This window comes from Crocodylus siamensis, chromosome 4 (genome assembly GCF_052110815.1).
Source record: "Crocodylus siamensis isolate JL-2025a chromosome 4, ASM5211081v1, whole genome shotgun sequence".
Lineage (NCBI taxonomy): Eukaryota > Metazoa > Chordata > Crocodylia > Crocodylidae > Crocodylus > Crocodylus siamensis.
Genome location: NC_143398.1, coordinates 161020748 through 161038763, shown reverse-complemented (window position 1 = coordinate 161038763; position 18016 = coordinate 161020748). Strand labels below are relative to the sequence as shown.

At 51.0% G+C, this 18016-nt stretch overlaps 2 protein-coding genes across 12 annotated transcripts; one reads left to right on the top strand and one right to left on the bottom strand.

Moving 5' to 3' along the window:
- Positions 1-658: 658 nt before the first annotated feature.
- On the top strand, positions 659-14760 carry SCRN2 (secernin 2). Of its 11 annotated transcripts, none has more exons than XM_090044615.1 (9): positions 659-784; positions 1416-1590; positions 1735-1916; positions 3635-3834; positions 4403-4618; positions 4850-5015; positions 6178-6358; positions 6728-6898; positions 7864-8500. In XM_090044615.1, the coding sequence occupies exons 2-8, from the start codon at positions 1417-1419 to the stop codon at positions 6884-6886; spliced, it is 1278 nt and encodes a 425-aa protein (XP_089900741.1). In that variant the 5' UTR covers positions 659-784; position 1416; the 3' UTR covers positions 6887-6898; positions 7864-8500. The 11 variants fall into 11 exon arrangements, 7 of the variants coding, with proteins under 7 accessions (XP_089900741.1, XP_089900743.1, XP_089900742.1 ...); XM_090044617.1 differs by having other exon boundaries at positions 781-905; XR_016441967.1 differs by lacking the exon at positions 659-784 and adding an exon at positions 12995-14760 and having other exon boundaries at positions 791-1590; positions 7864-8099.
- Positions 8601-18006, bottom strand: LRRC46 (leucine rich repeat containing 46). The gene is made up of 7 exons (XM_090041671.1): positions 17859-18006; positions 15865-15973; positions 13596-13642; positions 12961-13070; positions 10487-10556; positions 9374-9564; positions 8601-8998 (listed from the first exon to the last, which is right to left on the bottom strand). Exons 2-7 carry the CDS (start codon positions 15967-15969, stop codon positions 8601-8603), a joined length of 921 nt encoding a protein of 306 aa, XP_089897797.1. The 5' UTR covers positions 15970-15973; positions 17859-18006.
- Between the last annotated feature and the right edge of the window lie 10 nt (positions 18007-18016).

Sequence of the window (18016 nt, the reverse complement as noted above, 5' to 3'; positions counted from 1 at the left end):
TAACAAAGCCCCCACTTCTCTCTTGCCTGGGAAGAGGGGCCAGGCTGAGCTGTCCAAAGGCGGGAGGGAGGTGGGGGGGCAAAAGGAGGTGAGAGGGAATGGCTGCCCTTACCGAATCCCATCCCAAATGGGGACATCCCGCCTGTGCCTAGAGGGGAGGAGAAGGGACATCCAAGGATCCGGGGCATTCCGGTGGTGGGAGAGATCTCAGTTGGTCCCATGGGGATTTTAGAGGGGCCCCACTTGTTCCCAATTGGGTGTTAGTGAGGGACCATCCCAATGACACCTCACTGGGGTGTTAGTGAGACCCCCACTCATTCCCTGTGTGTGCGTGTGTATGTGAGAGAGACCCCCACTCATTCCCAGTGTGTGTGAGAGACCCCACTCATTCCGTGTGCGTGTGTGTGTGTGTGTGTGAGAGAGAGAGAGAGAGAGAGAGAGAGAGAGCCCCACTCATTCCCAGTGTGTGTGTTCCCGCACCCCGTGCTCCCCAGCCGCGGGCGCAGGCGGGGCAGGGCCAGCCAGCCGGGCGGGCGCGGGGACGCCCCCTGGCGGCGCGTCCGGCTCCAGCCCCGCAGCCCCCGCGCTCGGCCCCGGCGGCCCGTGTCGGGGGGCGGGAGCCCGCTGGAGAAGGCCCTCGCGCGTCCTGCCCCTTCCCCTTTCCTCTCCGGGCTTGTGCCTTGGCAGCCTCCGGCCACAGGGCGCCGCCGTCGCCGGCCGCAGCGGGTTGAAGCGGCGGCGCCGGGGGCCGCGGGGCTGGGGCGGAGCGGAGCGGGCTGCACAGGTGCTGGAGGCTGGAGTCCGCCCGCAACCCCTGGCCCCCGGCCCCTGGCGCTGCGGGCAGCCGGAGCTCAGGCTCCCTGCTCAGCAGCTGGCGCCGGTTTGGCCAGGCTGTCGGCGTGCGGGTAGCTGCCAGGGGCCTGCTTCGGCCCGGTGGGAGCCCCAGGCCGCCCCTTCCCGCGGCCCTCCCGGGGCGAGCTTGGCTTGCGGACAGCAGCACCGGGGCTGGGGTGCCCGTAGCCAGAACCGCAGAAGGGGTTGGGTGGGGATCGTGGGGGAGAGTGACCTTGGGGTCCTCTTCTTTAAAGGCCCCAGCTGAGTTGGCTGTGGACTTGCCAGGGCCCAGGAGCTTGCCCACCCCACGGTCCTGTCTTGGGGTCCCTGGGAAGAGGGCCTGGCGGGTGAGTTTGTCAAGAGAAAAGGGCAGGATACACCCTGGACCTCGGTGGCAGAGGATGTATTTCTCCCCCCTTGCGGTTGCTGGCACAGGTGGCTCCCGCTGGCTGCTCCATGGTCAGGAAGCAGCTGGCTGGCTATGGGAGAGGGTGGGGGCACCAGCTGAGATGCACTTCCTGCAGGGACAAGTTTTCACTAGCATAGCTTTGACTTGCCTTGTCTCTTCCCCACTTGGCTAGGATGGCTGAGCACATCCCCCCTGCGCCCTCCTCCTGTGACTGCTTCGTGGCCCTCCCTCCAGCCACCGCCTCCCAGGCTGTGATCTTTGGCAAAAATTCAGACCGGCCCAGTAATGAGGTCCAGGAAGTCGTCTACTTCCCTGCTGCAGCCTACTCCAGTGGGACCAAGGTGCAGGTGAGTGGTCCATGTGCCAGGAACAACAAGTGCTGGGGAAGAACGGGGGATGCTGCACTGGGGGCATCTGGGCCCCTGGACCAGGGAAAAAGCATGTCTTGCTGTCCAGTTTGCCAACCGGCCTCTCCCCCATCCTTTCTCTAGTGTACATACATTGAGGTTGACCAAACAGAGAAGACCCATGCGATCATCCTGAGCCGCCCGGCTTGGCTGTGGGGAGCAGAGATGGGAGCCAATGAGCATGGGGTCTGCATTGGGAATGAAGGTGTGTGGACCAAGGAGCCTGTTGGAGAGGAGGAGGCTCTGCTGGGAATGGACCTGGTCAGGTGAGATGGGCTAGAAAGGGAGGGATCTGGAGGCAGAGAGCCACCACAGCCATGGTTGTCAACCACAGTCCCTGATTTGTGCCTGGGCTACTCAGTGTTATCAGCCAGGTGTTCTCTTTGCTGGGCTATGATCTGATCCCATCAGCCTGACTTCTATCCTAGGGAAGATCTTAGAAAAGTTTATTAAAGAGGCCATCCCTAATGGACTGGCCATCGCCAACATCCTGGGGGATAGCCAGCACGGGTTTGTTGTGGGTAGGTCTTGCTTGACCAATCTCATTTCCTTCTATGACTAGGTGACCTATCACCTGGACAAGGGAGAAGAGATTGATGTCATATATCTTGACTTCAAAAAAGCCTTTGATCTGGTATCCCATGATCACCTCTTGGCGAAACTGGCCAATTGTGGCCTTGGCTCCACCATGATCCGCTGGCTGGGAAACTGGCTCCGTGGTCGGACCCAGAGGGTTGTAATTGATGGCAGTCACTCATCATGGTGTCCTGTGACCAGTGGGGTCCCCCAAGGCTTTGTCCTTGGACCCATATTGTTCAACATCTTCATTAATGATGTGGACATTGCAGTCAGAAGCGGACTGGCCAAGTTTGCCGATGACACCGAACTTTGGGACAAAGCATCCATGCCAGAAGACAGGTGGGTGATCCAGGCTGACCTGGACAGGCTCAGTAGATGGGCGGACGAGAATCTGATGATGTTAAACACCAGAAAATGCAAGGTTCTCCATCTTGGGAAGAAAAACCTGTAGCACCATTATAGGCTTGGCAGTGCTACACTGGCCAGCACTACAGAAGAAAGAGACTTGGGGGTCATCATTGACCACAAGATGAACATGAGCCTCCAATGCGATGCTGTGGCTAGTAAAGCGACCAAAACGCTGGCTTGCATCCATAGATGCTTCTCAAGCAAATCCCGGGACATCATTCTCCTCTTGTACTCGGCCTTGGTGAGGCCGCAGCTGGAGTACTGCATCCAGTTTTGGGCTCCACAATTCAAAAAGGATGTGGAGAAGCTTGAGAGAGTCAAGAGAAGAGCCACGCGCATGATCAGAGGTCAGGAAAACACCTTATGACCACAGGCTGAGAGCCATGGGGCTCTTTAGCCTGGAAAAGTGCAGGCTCAGGGGTGATCTGATGGCCACCTATATGTTTATCGGCGCGACCACCAGTATCTGGGGGAACGTTTGTTCACCAGAGCACCCCAAGGGATGACGAGGTCGAACGGTCATAAACTACTACAAGACCATCTCAGGCTGGACATAAGGAAGAATTTTTTTACTGTCCGAGCCCCCAAGCTCTGGAACAGCCTGCCATCGGAGGTAGTTCAAGCACCTACATTGAACACCTTCAAGAGCAAATTGGATGCTTATCTTGCTGGGATCGTATGACCCCAGCTGACTTCCTGCCCTTTGGGTGGGGGGCTGGACTTGATGATCTTCCGAGGTCCCTTCCAACCCTAATGTCTATGAAATCTATGATCTGCTGAGCTCTCAGTACCCATGCAGTGGCAGCTGCATGATGCCTATGCTTTGTCCACTTGCCCAGCTGGCAGCCAGACCATGGCATTCTCTGGATGTGTTATGAATCTCCTCTTCCTGCAGGAGTCTGTGTTTGGGTCTTGGGCAGGGAGGGAGGTGAGCGGAGCATGGACTCCTACCTCCATCCTACTGCAGTTCTTTCTTTTTCTGCTCCATGTGTTGCAGGCTAGGTTTGGAGAGGGGCCGCTCAGCCCATGAAGCTATGCAGGTGATCACAGCTTTGCTGGAGCGCTATGGCCAAGGAGGCAGCTGCAAGGAAGAGCCCACCCCTTTCATCTATCATAACACCTTCCTGCTGGCAGACCGGACCGAAGCTTGGGTGCTGGAGACGGCTGGCCGGTACTGGGCAGCTGAGAAAATCAGAGGTTAGCAGTATATACGTGAGGGATATGCCAAAGGACTGGTGAGGCTGGAGGTGCCATTGAGGAAGCAGTGTGTTCTTCCAGTCCCAGCTGGACTGGGACACCGTTGTTTCCATCCCAGCAGGGAAATAGGGGAGGGTGAAGAAAAAAAAAAACAGCTCAGAAAGATGAGAGAGAACCAAGAGGTCTGGTTGACTCAGATGAACATAGACCCTTTCATGTCGTGGTTACTGAGTCTCATCCAGAGGAGGCCAGATGATAGGTTTCTATCCAGTGTCTCTGGTGGCCTTAGCATTGAGGGTCTTGGCTCAGTTTGTATTATAAATCCACCAGCTGCCAGTCCTCCCTGGTGACAAAGAAGATAAGTATTTCCCCTTGGAACCCTCTCATTCCTTCAGAGGGGTCTCTGTGGGTCAGGAAGATGTGTAGGACAGCTTCCAAGAAACTGGCCCTGCCGTGGCTTCTGCTGTGATGGTAAACAGCAGCCTCCTGTCTCCAGGGCAGATCTGGGCTCTTTCCAAGAACCCTCTTCTCAAACACAGTCTAACGTGACCAGTGATTCTTTTTCCAGAAGGGGCCCGAAATATCTCCAACCAGCTGAGCATTGGCACAGACATTGCTGCTGAACACGTGAAGCTGAGGCACCATGCCCAGAGCCAGGGCTGGTGGAATGGGGATGGCGAGTTCAACTTTGCTGAGATCTTCTCACTCACCCATCAGCCTGTCCGCATGGAGGCAGCCAAAGCTCGGTACTGTGCTGGCCGGGAGCTGCTGCAGCAGCATGCAGGTGCGGGCTTGGGAATGGTATTGTTGGCCTTTGCCAGGGCAGTGCCATGTCTGCTTACCAGGCACATGAGGACAAAGGCCTGTCTGGTGGTTGCTGTCATTTCTGCCAAGAAACCCAGTCAGTCCCACCTCCTTTTGGGGGTGCAGTGACCTAACAATGCTAGCTGATGGGGAAGCCTGGTCCCCAGCACTTATGGAGTTGGTTATTCTGTTTCTTTCCTCACATTGCTAGGCCACATCACAGTAGAGACCATCATGGGAATCCTCAGGGACAAGGCCAGCGGGATCTGTGTGGACTCAGAGGGCTTCTGCACCACAGGTAGCATGGTGTCCATCCTTCCCCAGGACCCAGCTTTGCCCTGCATCCATTTCTTTACAGCCACCCCTGATCCTTCCAGGTCAGTGACGCAGCTGCCAATAGGGTCTTGGCTTCTAGGTTGCCAGATAAACCAGGAAGAGGATGGTATGTGATAGTTAAACAGACCTGTTGGGTCTAAGTTTCCACTCCCAGTGGCTTCCCTGAGAATGCTCAGCACCAGGTAGGGATTGCACCTTTAGCCTGTATGTTAAGGCTGTGGCTGGAAACAGATGTTGCCTCTGTGCCACATAAAAATGTTTAATGACAGCATTAAAGCCAGGCAAACAGACATCACTGCCCCTTGTTGCACCACAAATGCCCAGAATTTGTGGCTGTGACATAAGTGGTATGAATTTATGCTATTTTGTGGCAGATATTTGTTTACTTTAGAGTGGGAGAGTGCAGGCAGCCTAGAGCTGCCTGTGCTGTCCAGGTGCTTTGGGCAGGGGCTCTTGGGATGCAAGGGGCCCGATCCTGAATGCCTCAGAAATACTCAAGCAGGATCTGGCCCCTCAAGCACCTGCTTGCGTTCTCCCATCTGCAGAGGAATGCCTCCAGTTGACTTCCTCAGATGCTTGTGTGCAAATGGGGAAACCGCAGGGAAACTCCTGGGAGTGGCAGGGCTTGACCCTGCACAACAATGGGCAATGGCTTTTTTATCCAATGAAGCAGATCAGCTGTGTTGGGACACTTTCCAGCACAGCTAATGTACTTCATTTGGTGACATCTGTTTATAGTCTTTGAGTGATTTTGAACCACAAGCTTTTTCCTGGCCCTATTCAACCCTTTGCCAGGCATCAGTAGTCAGTCCAGGGATGATCTCACTGCAGGCATCCAAAGTGGGAGTGCCGTGGTGGATACTGATCTTCAGTTCCTAAAGCAAGCATCCAGGCTCCTGTCCTGTGGGTTCTGAGTGCACGGGAAGCCCCTGAGAATGCAGAAACTGGGTCCTAAAACAGTGATGCCATCCTGGGTGTTACGTTGTCATACTCTCATACCATCCCATTGTTGGATCAATACCTACAACTCCCCCAGTTCATCTGTAGAGCATCAGTTTAATCAGACATGGGTGGGGAGAGAGCACCCAGGGAAAGATATGGCCAAAACATATTGACCTGAGAAGCTTTGGGAACAGTTTAGCATCCAGGAGATTGGGTGAAGGCCCTGACAGTTTCTGCTTCTCTCCCCTTCCTGGCCTGCAGGTCTGTGTTTAAACCCTTTGTCTTCGTTGCCAATATAACACCAGTGCCCCAGGTGAGGTCTCCAAGCTTCGGTGCTGAGGACCCTGTTAAGAAGGTCCCTCGATTCCAGAGCAGAGTTGATCGGAGGCATGAACTCTATCGGGAGCACCAAGCTGCAGTGAAGCTCATGCAGACAGGCCAGGTGACTGAGTGCTCAGGGATCATGCCCTAGCTACCTTGGGGTTCTGCTTGCTTCTTGAGTGCTGTGAATGCGGATGGGTGGCTGGGCCTGATGCTGTGGCACTGAGCTCTTCCTGCTTTCCATGGGTTCTGGCATCATAATAAGAGGCAGTTTAGATGTGGAGCTCCTGGTGTGCGGTCAGGGTGTGGTTTCTGGGAGATGGAGGGGGAAGGACTGGGCTTGGGCCCTAATTCTCCTCCTGGCTTGATGTCACTCCATGGATATCAGTGGACTTGCTCCTAAACCATGCTGTCATGAGGAGCAGCAGGCCCCCATGAGGCTGTTTTGAATTTCTGTCTCTCCCTCTCCTCTCTTCCTCCTACCTGGCAGGAGCAGGGCCAAAAGCTCCAGCAGACCATGCAAGATCTGGAGAGGCAGGGCCTGGAGGCTGCAAAGGAGATGCTGGCAGGTGGTATCACCCTGGAGCCGGAGGAGCTGGCAGACCTCTTCTTTGACTGTATAGACACGGAGATCAAATTCTACAAATAAGCCCCGCAGCAGGTGGGTGGTTGGTTGGGGAAGGACTGACACATATGGCAGATTTTGTGGACTGGACTTGGAGACTACTCCCCTCCCTTTAGCTTGTCTTTTTCTCTCTGTCAGGGGCTCCCTCAGTACTGCCCATGCTCCTCATGTGGTGGTTTGCTCTGAGGTATTGTCAGCTCAGTGCACTGATTTTCTTTGCCTACATGACCTCAGTTGCCCCCTTGCCTTTTTACAAGAGTAGATGGGCATAAATGTGGTCCTGGATAAACAGAGGCCTGGAATTGGTAGGAAACTTCTGACCTTCAGACACACAAGACTCTGCAGAAACCTTTCCAAGGATTTCTTGCTCCCACTGCTCTTTATTGGTTGGAAGATGGTTTGAGACTGGGACTGAATAATATGGTTGGCTGAGGCAGCAGGATCCTGGAGTGTGACTCAGGAGATCCCTTCAGAGCCACATCCAAGATATACCAGTCTGAGCAGGGGTCTTGGATGAACAGAGCAAAATCCCTTCTCAACTCAATCTCTGAGAGATGTTGTGGAAATGACCCCTGTGGCCCAGTTTCCATGTGGCAGGTACAGGGGTCTAGCACCCGTCCCAAAAGGGAAAGTTTTCATCAGGCTGTCTGAAGACTCATATTTCTAGCCACTTACAGGGTTGAGGAAGCATAGCATAGAGGGGCTGCACTAACTATATTCACTGGTATCCTGTCCTCCTCTGGAAAACCTGAAGCCACTTTCATCCTTAGATTTTGGCTCAAATAGCCAGCAAGTCCCACCAGGGGAAGTCAAGTTCCACTGGGCAAGGCAATGGTGACACATGAGTCAAGGTGGAGCATTGCTTGCTGGGTACATATATTCAAGAGTGCATTTGAATTTGATCCCACCCCTAGCCCTTGAAACCATGCCTCCTGTATCAAAATTCTGCTCACCCTAGTGGATCTGGATGTTGCTTCTCTTTTGTTTTGCTTTTCTTGCAGCTTGGAGCATTTCAGACAAATGCAAGCCCCTTGCTGCTGTCCCAATCCTGACTCCTCACCTCACATCTGAACACTGCTGCTTTAACTGGACCAGAGCTGCCCATCACTGCACAGTAGCAGCTTTAAGCCATGTGGGTTGTCACTCTGCTGCCATGTTGGGGCTGACACTGGACTGGAGGTAACACCTTTGGACCGGAATTTCCTGACCTGGCCATGCCGACCCTGCCCCCAGCAATGTGAGCTGCCATCTCTTCTCTTTTACTACTTGTCATTCTCTTGGAGTCCAAAATTTCAATAGTGGCCTCATTTGAATGGGCCTCTGGTACTGAGTATCTTGATATGGGATCAGGAAGGCTGGAAAAAGGGAGAGCCTCAGCTAGGTGGGTAGATCTGAATTTGGTGGCTGGGCTACCTGTACTCACTTGCTTTTTCCTTGGAGGAAGTTCTGCTAAGCTAGTAGCCTTCCATCCTCTATAGAATGAAGATGATCCCTACCTACCTGTGGAGAATGAAGGAGCTGATGTTTGTACAAACTGACTACTGAGCAGCACTTACCCCCAACCTCCTGTTATCCCCTGAGAGATTGGGACACAAGGCCACAGACAAATAAGCTAAAATAAAGGGGCTTTACATGTCAGCCATGCTCTTCATGATGCTGTTTCTGTGGGTCTGGAGATGGTGTGGGCAGTGACAGGTCCCAGGTGTCTTTGCAGGAGAGGGAGTTGGCTGGGCTCCAGTCACTTCTGGGCTCTGCTAGCTGTTGCTTTAGGCACAATGCAAGCCTTCTCTTTTGGGGGCTTGAGCTGGGTCTTTGTCTTGTTCAGAGCCTTCTGGGGAGCATCTGTAGCACTGTGTTGCCTGGCAGGCTTTGGAGTAGATGACAGAGGTTCTGATCTGGGTTTGAGCTGGGGCTCAAGTGGCCTGGAGGCTGAGGATCTCACTTGTGTCTCTCCCTTTTTCATTGGGTTCACTGCCCTCCAGTCCTTCCACGTCACTGAGCTGGGGTGCCCAGCTGGTTGCAGCAGGCTCTGACATTCTGCAAGCTCCATCATGCAAACTTGGTGTTCTTTCAGCACCTCTTCTCTCCTCCTCTGTGACCGGCTGGTCAGCTCCTGGTGGAGATCTGCAAAAAAGTCTGCCGAGGAAGGGGAGTGAGAGAAGATAAAAAATACCCCTCTGCAACTGAGACCAGCAAGGGGGTAGGAAGTACACAGGTGGGTTAAACAGAGCCCTGTATATCATTCCAGTGCCCCCTGGTGGTGTTGCAGGCATGTGGGCTGACCATCTTTGGCTGAGATTCTGGTGAGCAGAAGGGTTTTCCCCACCTTTGGAACATGAGAGGCTGTACAGGCCCTTTCATGAGCACTGACGCACACATATAGCCCCAAATAGTGTATAGAGTACAAAACTGGAGGAGAAAGGGATGGAGTTGGTTTGGATTTACTCCCTTGTACCCTGAACAAAATTTGCCCTGGTTACTTTCAGTGGCTGACAGCAGTAATCTAAGTACCTTTGCCTGCAGTGAAAGGTCCAATCAGTTTAGAGATGTCATAATCCTCCTCAGAGTCGGTGTCAACAGCAGCTCCATCCTTTCCTCCCCTATCCTCCTCCTCTTCCTCTGCTGGAGCAGAATTCCTCCAGTTGGAGACAGTCTGGTTATCCAGCTCTAAAAGACGTGGCAAGGCCCTTAGTACCAGCTCCCTGGAAAGGCCAAAAGAATACAGTGCATTTCCTTCACATCTCTCAAAGCACTTTACACAGAACGTGCACTCTGGGATCATTCTACCCATTATGGCTATTTCTAGGGTGGCATGTGACAGCTGCATGTCAAACTGAACAGCAGCAGCTGTCTACTATGGATCTGAGCAGAAAGTGAAAATTTCACTATACTTAGTTAAGATTTCAGGGAGAGGGAATTGCCCACTCTGGAATCTGATGAGTTGCCAGTGTGAGAAGGAACTCTTGCAAAATATTCCCTAGGGTCATAAGATTATGAGTATTGCCATTTACTGGATCTCTAGTAGTAGATCTAGTGCCCTTTAGCACATGTAGTAAAGATCTCAGCTTGGGGACAAAGGTCATGGCTGCTGTTCCAGCTAGGCAGTAGCTATAGTTAAATGACAGATTTCAGTGCAAACCATAGGGGGACAAGTCCCTGCAGAAGAGCCTAACCAGTAGCAATGTTTAAAAACTCTACTTTAAGTGCAGGGCAGAGTGAGGCAAGGCTTAAGTGACTTAAGATCCCCAGGCTGGAGGATACTATTTGCATGTTGACAAAAACATAATCAGGAAAGTGAACAAAACTGAAATCGGGAAACTAGTGAATGGTACACTGGCTGGTACTGCTCAGTGTCCATTATGCCATGTTCCCTTTTGGGACAGAGCCCTACCTTGTGACTAGCAACTGACTCACTTGGGGCACTGCATGAAGAAACCTGCTCCTTCTGCCTCTACTGTGTCCTTTTAAAGGGTCTCCCATCCACATGCTAAGTCTAAATAAGCCAGACCTTGCTTAGCACTTCAATTCATATATGAAAGACAATGGGATCAGAGAAGATTGTAGCAAGATGAGTAACTTAATTCTTGTCCATGAAACTCTGGTGAGAGGGGCTTTCTCACTCACCGGTAGCCATCTTGGTTGGTGCATCTGTTTCCTGTTAAGTTGAGAATGAGGAGGCTCTGTGGCAGCTCATCTGCACAGAACAAGGGGAAGAAAAAATGTGAGTGGGGGCCTTCTGAGTTCTCTGCTATCAATTGGGTACTCTGTTAGACTGCAAGTCACTGAAAACCTTTGCCTCGCTTTGCTTTGGCATCTACTATCTGTAGCTCTTGAAGAGCTTCACAAGCTTTAAGCCTCAAACACCTGCTCAGGATAAAGGTATATTATCCCTCTGTACCTACAGAAACAGAGGCATGGAGTTGAAATGATTTTTTTAACATCATATAGTGAGGGCGGTAGAGTCCATAATGGAGTACAGGCCTGATTCTCAGTCCCCTGCTATTGCCCTGTTGTATTTTAAAATCTCATTCCTTCCTTTGGCTCATTCAGCCACAGACTAAGGGTCCATTTGAGAACTCCAAGATTCCGGAGAAGGGAGATGAATAGTGAGACAGTCTTCTGCCCTGAAAGCATACCCTTCAAACTTTGGTTTTCTTGGGGAGTACCCAGCTAAATGAAGGGATGTGTTGTTAATCTGTGCACCCTTTTGGGTTTTAGAAGCACAAAGTGTAGGCCGGGCCTGCTGTACCTGAGAGTGAGGTAAACATGGTGTCTGCCATGGTGGTACCTTGTCATCTTTCTGCCCAAATGAAAATAAAAATCAGCTGGAGGCTGATTTAACAAAGTGTGTTTTAAGTCCCATTGACTTCAGTGGAGGAGAAGCGTGTGCTCAAGGGCTCAGCTGAATCCAGACGCAAAATGTAAGAGAGGACATGGAATGTCATGGCAAGAGCAATGGCTTGCCGAGTTCTGGTTAAAAAATTTGTTGGGAGGCCCATCTTCTAGGACTCACTGGGCACATGTACATGTTCATTAATGTGCAGTAGTTACTGCACATTTAGTTTAGTACTTGCCTAATGAAGTACTAACTAAATATACTAACTACAGTTACTGTGCAGTAGCACCAGTGAACATTTTTTTGTGATACTTACTGTGCAGTAGCTTAATACTACTGCACAGTAGCATACTAGCATGGTTTTTGCCTGGCACACTACTGCAGTGTTATTAGGCTACTGAGCATTAAGTGTCTTGTGTAGATGTGCCCACTGTCTGTTAGGTCAGCAGTGAGCAACCTTTACAAGCTGCAGGCTGGAACAGCTCAGCTCCAACTTGATATAGGCCAGGTGGCTTCAGCAGAGCATCAGGGGCAGGGTGCTTTCCCTGTGGCCAAGCAAGGCATCTGGGAGCTACACCCACATTGTCACCACTTGCAGCAAGTTTCTGCCGATGGAAAGCTGTACCAGGGCTAGGCATATGCAAACTGCATCTGTGCTGCTGCCGCTTCCTGCATGGCCTTGGCATAGCTGGACACTGTCCATATTTCATTTGGAGAAGTGGGAGGGGAAAAGGGACAGCAACACAGGCACAGGTGGAAACTGTGTAGCACAGGCAGGGGCACAGCCAAAGCCTGCCAGCTCCATGAGCTGGATCTGGCCTGCAGGCCATGTGTTGCCAATCCCTGTGTTAGACACTGAGACTGAATGGTAGCAGGATTCTAAGGATCTAAGACAGTGGTTCTCAACATTTTTAAGCCCAAGGCATGCCTCAACAAACTCAAGGCCCCCCTCAGAAAATGCCAGCTCTTAGTTTTTACTCCAATTTTGACAATGGAAAAATAACAAAGCAATTCTTCTGTTGTAAAGAACTCAGGAAGACTACACTGGGTCAGAATGTTTTTAACATTCTTATTTGACGTGCTTGGGTTTATCTGGTGAATCACACTTGCATAGCCAACACTGTGTGGCACCACACTGCCCTCTTGAAAGGATCTCAGGGCACCCCAGCGTGCTGTGGTGCTCTGGTTAAGAATCACTGATCTAAAAAGAAATCTTTCACTGTGTGAGTTCCCCATGCAGGCCTGCATGTGTGTAACCCAGATCTGTGTGCATGTAGTACTGTACTACTGATATTATCACCATTAGTGGGACACTCAAGAGGTACTTCACCAAAGATAAGACAAGAAAGCCTCTACTTTCATAAAGGATGAAAGGTAGAATGGAAAAAAGAATCATTAGGGGAAGAAAGGGGGTGGGTATCTAGTGGTTAAAATAGGGCACTGGTGAGCAGAACTCCTGGGTTCTATACCTAGACCTGCCACTGACTTGTGTGAACTTCAGCAAGCAGTGTACTCTCTTGCTGCCTTGTAATGGCAATAATGGTACCAAGCACATGGTATAAGAGTCAATTTATTTCTGCACTAGGATCCTTGGCTGGACCAGACTAGGAAAGTGCACAATTGTCAAGAAGCAGCAGTATTAGCAATGATGGCTTCAGCCTGAAAGTGTGTTAAGAACAAAGTTACTGAAAACTACAGAAAGGTTGACAAGAGGGCATGCCTGGCTCTGTCCCACAACGGTAGCCCTGTGCACCTCCCGTACCAGCATCCAGTGTCTCAATTTGGTTCTGTGACAGGTCCAGGAACTGCAGTTGCTGGAGCTCATGGAGGTTCTCCACTATGCGGATGCGGTTCCCAGCCAGTGAGAGGAACCTGCAGAGCATGGGGAGCAGGAGATAAGGGAGTTGCCTCAGTGAATACAAAGAGGAATCACAGATACAAGCGACTTCCTGTGGAAAACATTCCTATATGGACCTATGTTGTGCTAGATAAGAGAAAACCTATGCTGATCTTCCAGAACCTGATCTAACTTCTACTGAAATCTCCCTGTTCCCTTCTGTTAGAATGAGTCCAGGCCTAAAGACAGAGATCTGATCCAATGGCTCTAAAGAAAAAAACATTTAGTTTGCATTTTTGCCTGAAAAAATGTAGAGCCTGAGGACAAAGTCCTATGTGCATTCAAAGAACCAGGGCCAAGGTCTTAGGATTGAGCTAATTTGAGAACACTAAAGTCAGTGCACACATCAAATTCCACCCCCACCAAGGAAAAAACAGTGCTGATCTGAAGATAACACACCAGCACTGGCAAAAGCGGACAGCAGTTACAGTTGCACTGCAACAGTTGCCTCTCTGAGGTGCAATCTGTGAAGTTAATACTGCTGTTAGAAGCCCACATACCGTAAGTTGGGAAGGCAGCTGAGATTCTCAATTTTCTCAATTAGGTTCTGAAAAATGAAATAAGGAATAACAGTGGTTATTACCAGCATGCTTGCCACCCTGGGCAAACAGTCACGAAGGCAGAGGGCCAGGTATGCAACAGCATGGAAAGCTAAGTGCTGGCAGCTGCTCTGAAGTCACGCAGCAAAGAAGTGGTAAGACTGAGAACTTCCTGACTCCCAGTCCCATATAGATCCTTCCAAGGCAGGCTGCCTTTGCAGGGAAGGAAAAGAATCAATGCTCCTAAAAGGATCCAAGATTATTATTATTATTATAACTAGTGAGAGTAGAGAACAGTAAAAGAGAATATATTGCCCAAACTCAAGAGTTTGGGGAGCAGTCTCTACAGTCATGGTAAAACATGTAAAGCATCTGTTTGTCAGAGTGAGACTCATGCATGCAGCTTCCAAAACATGGAAGCTTTAAGTAAAGAATGAGTGGATCTTTTCTTAGAGTTCTCTAATGTGTGTAAGCTTTGCAAACATGTGAAATCACCTGTATGCGTAAGTATTTTCAGAAGCAGAATGGAAAGCCCAGAATCCGCAACCTGATTCCCACACACAGACCCTAAAGTTGATGGGGCTCTGCATGGGACGGGGGGATTCTCATGAACTGATCCAACTGCAAAATGGGCTTTTAACAGGTAGATCACCCTCACAACGTCTGCCAGATAGCTGAGGCCAGAGCAGTACTGAGATTTGTACCAATTATATTTTAAGGTGAACTAAGGTGTTCTAAGATTACTTTAAAAAGCAGATCATTTTTAAAACCTAAATGTCCTTAGTTGTGTCAATTATATGATTAACCCCATAATACTCTATTCAATAGCCGAAATCTTTGAAAGCAAAAAATTAAAAATCAAATATGCTTTTCCCCATTTTTCTGTCCTGTTTGTTTGTTCATTCATGTCTCAGTCAAAGGCCATACGTCTCTATCATATGTGGCAAGTTAAAGGTGGTTTTTGAGGTTTGGAGCATTATGTCTTGTAGCTGAGTAAAGGTTTGTTCCTGAAATTTTAAAAAATAAGTTAGGCAAACATTTGTTTAGGATGTTTTAGACAGGGGTAGATGACTTTGTGAGAGCCCTTCCAGCCCTACTTTTCTATGATTCTAAAAACAAAATAAAAAAACCCTTAAGATGTGGGCCTAAAATACCTGTCATTGCCTCTCTAATTCAGTGGTTCTCAATCTTCTTAGCTTCAAGACAGTCTTCCACCACTTTTCTAAATTTTGTGGCACACTGGGGTGCAAGCTGAGATTCAGTAAACTAGAATATAAATTCAGAAAAGTGATGGAGGGCTGCTTTGAGACTAAAAAGTTGGAGAATCACCCATCTTGCTGGTGCCAGGAGAGGGTGGTGGGGGCAGGACCTTGCTCTGCTGTATCCTGCTTGTTCCACTCCCTGCTTCTATTCCACACCTGAGGGGGTAAAGGTGGTCGAGCCTGCAGCTAAGGCTGCTCCCCTGGGGTTGTGCATGCCAGTGACCAGAGCCTCTGCCCCCTCAGTCGCTCCCACTGACTCTGGGAGCACAGAAGCCGTGGGGGTGATCTGCGCTGAGAAGCATGGTTCTATCCACATGTCTACCTGCCCGCAGCAGAGTATGCTGCTCAGAGTAGGGAGAATCACAGATGTGCCAAAAGGTGAGGAGGACAGCAGTCCCCAGAGGAGCAGCTGGAGGACACTGCTGGTCTGTGAGATGCTGCAGCGGGCATGGGGAACCAGAAAGAGGAGGGTGCTTTCCTCCTTACAAGCTGGGTAGTGAAGCTCCCTTCAAGGGAACCCTGGTTGAGAATCACTGCTCTAATCTCTCACCCCTAGGGTCTCTCTCCCTCTCAAGAATAGACTCATTCATCCCAACATACATGGCAATCTTGCGAAATTGCATAGTAGATAGAATTCAACCTTATTTCACAGACAAACTTTCTTCTGGTTCTGACACTAACCTGCAGGGTGACTTAAAGCAAGTCACTTTGCCCTTCTGTGCTTTGGTTTTCCCAGGTGTAGCACAGCACCAATGATACTGGTTTTTCATGTTAGTATAAGATCCACTATATATGAAAAGTACTAGAGGATGGCTAAGTAAGATGGACTCTTAACATCCACTAATAAAATCCATTCTTGCTTGCAGTGGGAGTTACTAGGTATAAGAATCTGGCTTCTGTACCAGATGAGAGCTGATCTCCAGGGGGTGCCATCACCACATCTGAAAGAGTGTGGTGAAGCATTTTACCTGTTGCAGGTACAGGCTGTGGACCTCTCTCCCGCCCTGCAGGTTCCCAATAGCATGAATGTTCTTCCTGTCCAAGCGGATAGTTGTGGGGGTCATCAAGGCCATGGACCTCCAGAGAGAGACATGCAAAACAATGTTACATGGTAGAAACAACAGCTGGAGTGTGGGAGTGCCAAGACAAAGCTGATCTTTGCAAGGGAGAAGGCAGACAGCCGGGAAGGCAGTTTTCAGTATTCTTTAATAGGGTGCAACTTCCCCATATCTGCTGGGAGTGGAATGACGCCATAAGCCAAGACTGATTTCTGCACTAACTTTGAACAGACTTACACAGAAGGAGCCTGTGAGAGTTAGCCTAGGTGAAGAGATCTCAGTCTACTCAGATCAGATGACCCAATCCCCTACCAGAATGCAGAGGAGGGCACAGGGCAGCAGCCCTTATTCCAGCCCATTAGCTGGGGAAGGAAGGCATGAATTCCAGCTGGCTGAAGTGGAATTTCCCCATGTGCTGCTGGAGGACAGCACACCTGGCCGGGACTCAGAACTGGGTTTGGTCCCTGGCTCTACCACCAGCCTGCACACAGAGTCAGGTAAGTTACTCCACTTCTCTGTGATTCACTTTTCTCCTCTGCAAAAACCATGTTGTTGCGTGCATTCCCTTTGTAACCCAGAGCCACAGCTGCCTGTGAAGAGCACTGGGTCTCATTCCTATTTTTTTGGTACATATATTTCCAATGTCCAAATCAAATAACTATGTCTATAAATATCCATGGGCCACAGAACTTCAGCTGGGTATCCTATGTGCAAAAGTCCCCTAGCTTGAGTGTGCCAGGCTCCAGCCCCTTTACCATCTCCTCAAGAACTTTCTGCTGAGACTCTGATTGCACTATTCCCCACCTGTTTTTCTTTATGCACTCTCCACGCATGGCCCCACCAAGTCCCAGGACCTCCTGGTCACTCTCCTCCTAGCCCTAGCTAAGCTGACCTGTCTATGTGACCAGGAAGGAGACTCCAGCCAGGTGGGGGCCCTGGTGACTGTGGGGCCATCTTCCTGTGCCTTATCTGTTGGGGTCTCCAGGGAGAGTTTCACTGGGTACCGTCCACTGACTCCTTGGACTTGTCTGAGCCAGTGGGTGCTGGCTGGTGTACTCTGCTTAGCGTCCCCCCTTGGAGCACTGCTAGCCAACTCCAGTGGTGCCACAACCTCAACTAAGTGGCAGCCCGTTTCGAGGTAAAGCGTCTTGCCCTCAAAACAGAGAAAAGAGAGCGGAGGAAGGAACAGTAGAGGAATCCCAGCCAACAGCCTACTCTTCCCTGTGGAAAGGCTTGCAACTTTGGCAGACAGATCCACGGTTCAAAGATTGGACTCAAGTCACCTGACGACCCGTGAATGAGCCATGCTAGAGATCATCTTAAAATCAAGGGATTGGTGCTGCCAGTGACTTCCTATGATCCTTTGGTCCCTGGTTTTACTGTAGTTGCCCCAACAACTCTTGCTGCAACTTAGTAACCTCCACCAACAACAGAGTGTCCACGGGTTCAGGCTGACCATTTCCCTGATGCACCAAATAGGCTTACACGCAAGTGCTGGGCCCGGATGCCGTGTGCTCAGGTGCCCTCAGTCATGTTGTCTTAGCCCAGAAGCTGAGGCCCGGGGCTGGGCGCCACGGTTCTCAACTGCTCCCACACGCAGGCCCCTCGGGAAGTGTCACCTCGTGGCTTTTACAGGGCAGGGTTTGAGCGGGAAAGGCACCAGTGCCCTTCTCTAGGGGGACGCTGCTCCCGGAGCCTCTGGTCGTCCCTGTCTCAAACACCCGTGTCTGTTATGGGGCTGCCTCCTAACAGAGGGGCATATGAGGGAAAGTACATGAGAGGTGTCTGTGGGGGCGGCACGTGGACGACGCCGTGCGGGGTCAGCTCGGCAGAGACATCTCCCCCCCCAGCGCGGCTGCCGGGAACCTCCAGGGCGCCCCGCGCCGCCCCCCGCGCCCACTCACGCGCCCTGCGGTTTCTCCGCGCGCCGTAGCCTGGGCTCCTTCCCGTGCCGGGCGGGGGGCGAGTTGCAGGCCACGCGCGCCCGTTGCTAGGAGACAGACAGCTGCGCCCCGGCATCGGGCTCCTCCAGGGGGCAGCGGTGACGTCAGCGGGGGCGGAG

Bases quoted from the DNA above. Each gene is read 5' to 3' on its own strand.
- SCRN2 (XM_090044615.1), top strand. From the start codon at position 1,417: ATGGCTGAGCACATCCCCCCTGCGCCCTCCTCCTGTGACTGCTTCGTG. The intron at 4,619-4,849 runs GTGCGGGCTTGG...TCACATTGCTAG, and splicing joins GCTGCTGCAGCAGCATGCAG to GCCACATCACAGTAGAGACC. The intron at 5,016-6,177 runs GTCAGTGACGCA...CCTGGCCTGCAG, and splicing joins GCCACCCCTGATCCTTCCAG to GTCTGTGTTTAAACCCTTTG.
- LRRC46 (XM_090041671.1), bottom strand. From the start codon at position 15,969: ATGGCCTTGATGACCCCCACAACTATCCGCTTGGACAGGAAGAACATT. The intron at 10,557-12,960 runs GTACGGGAGGTG...TGTTCTGTGCAG, and splicing joins AATTGAGACACTGGATGCTG to ATGAGCTGCCACAGAGCCTC. The intron at 8,999-9,373 runs GTACTTAGATTA...CTTCCTCGGCAG, and splicing joins ACCTTTCACTGCAGGCAAAG to ACTTTTTTGCAGATCTCCAC.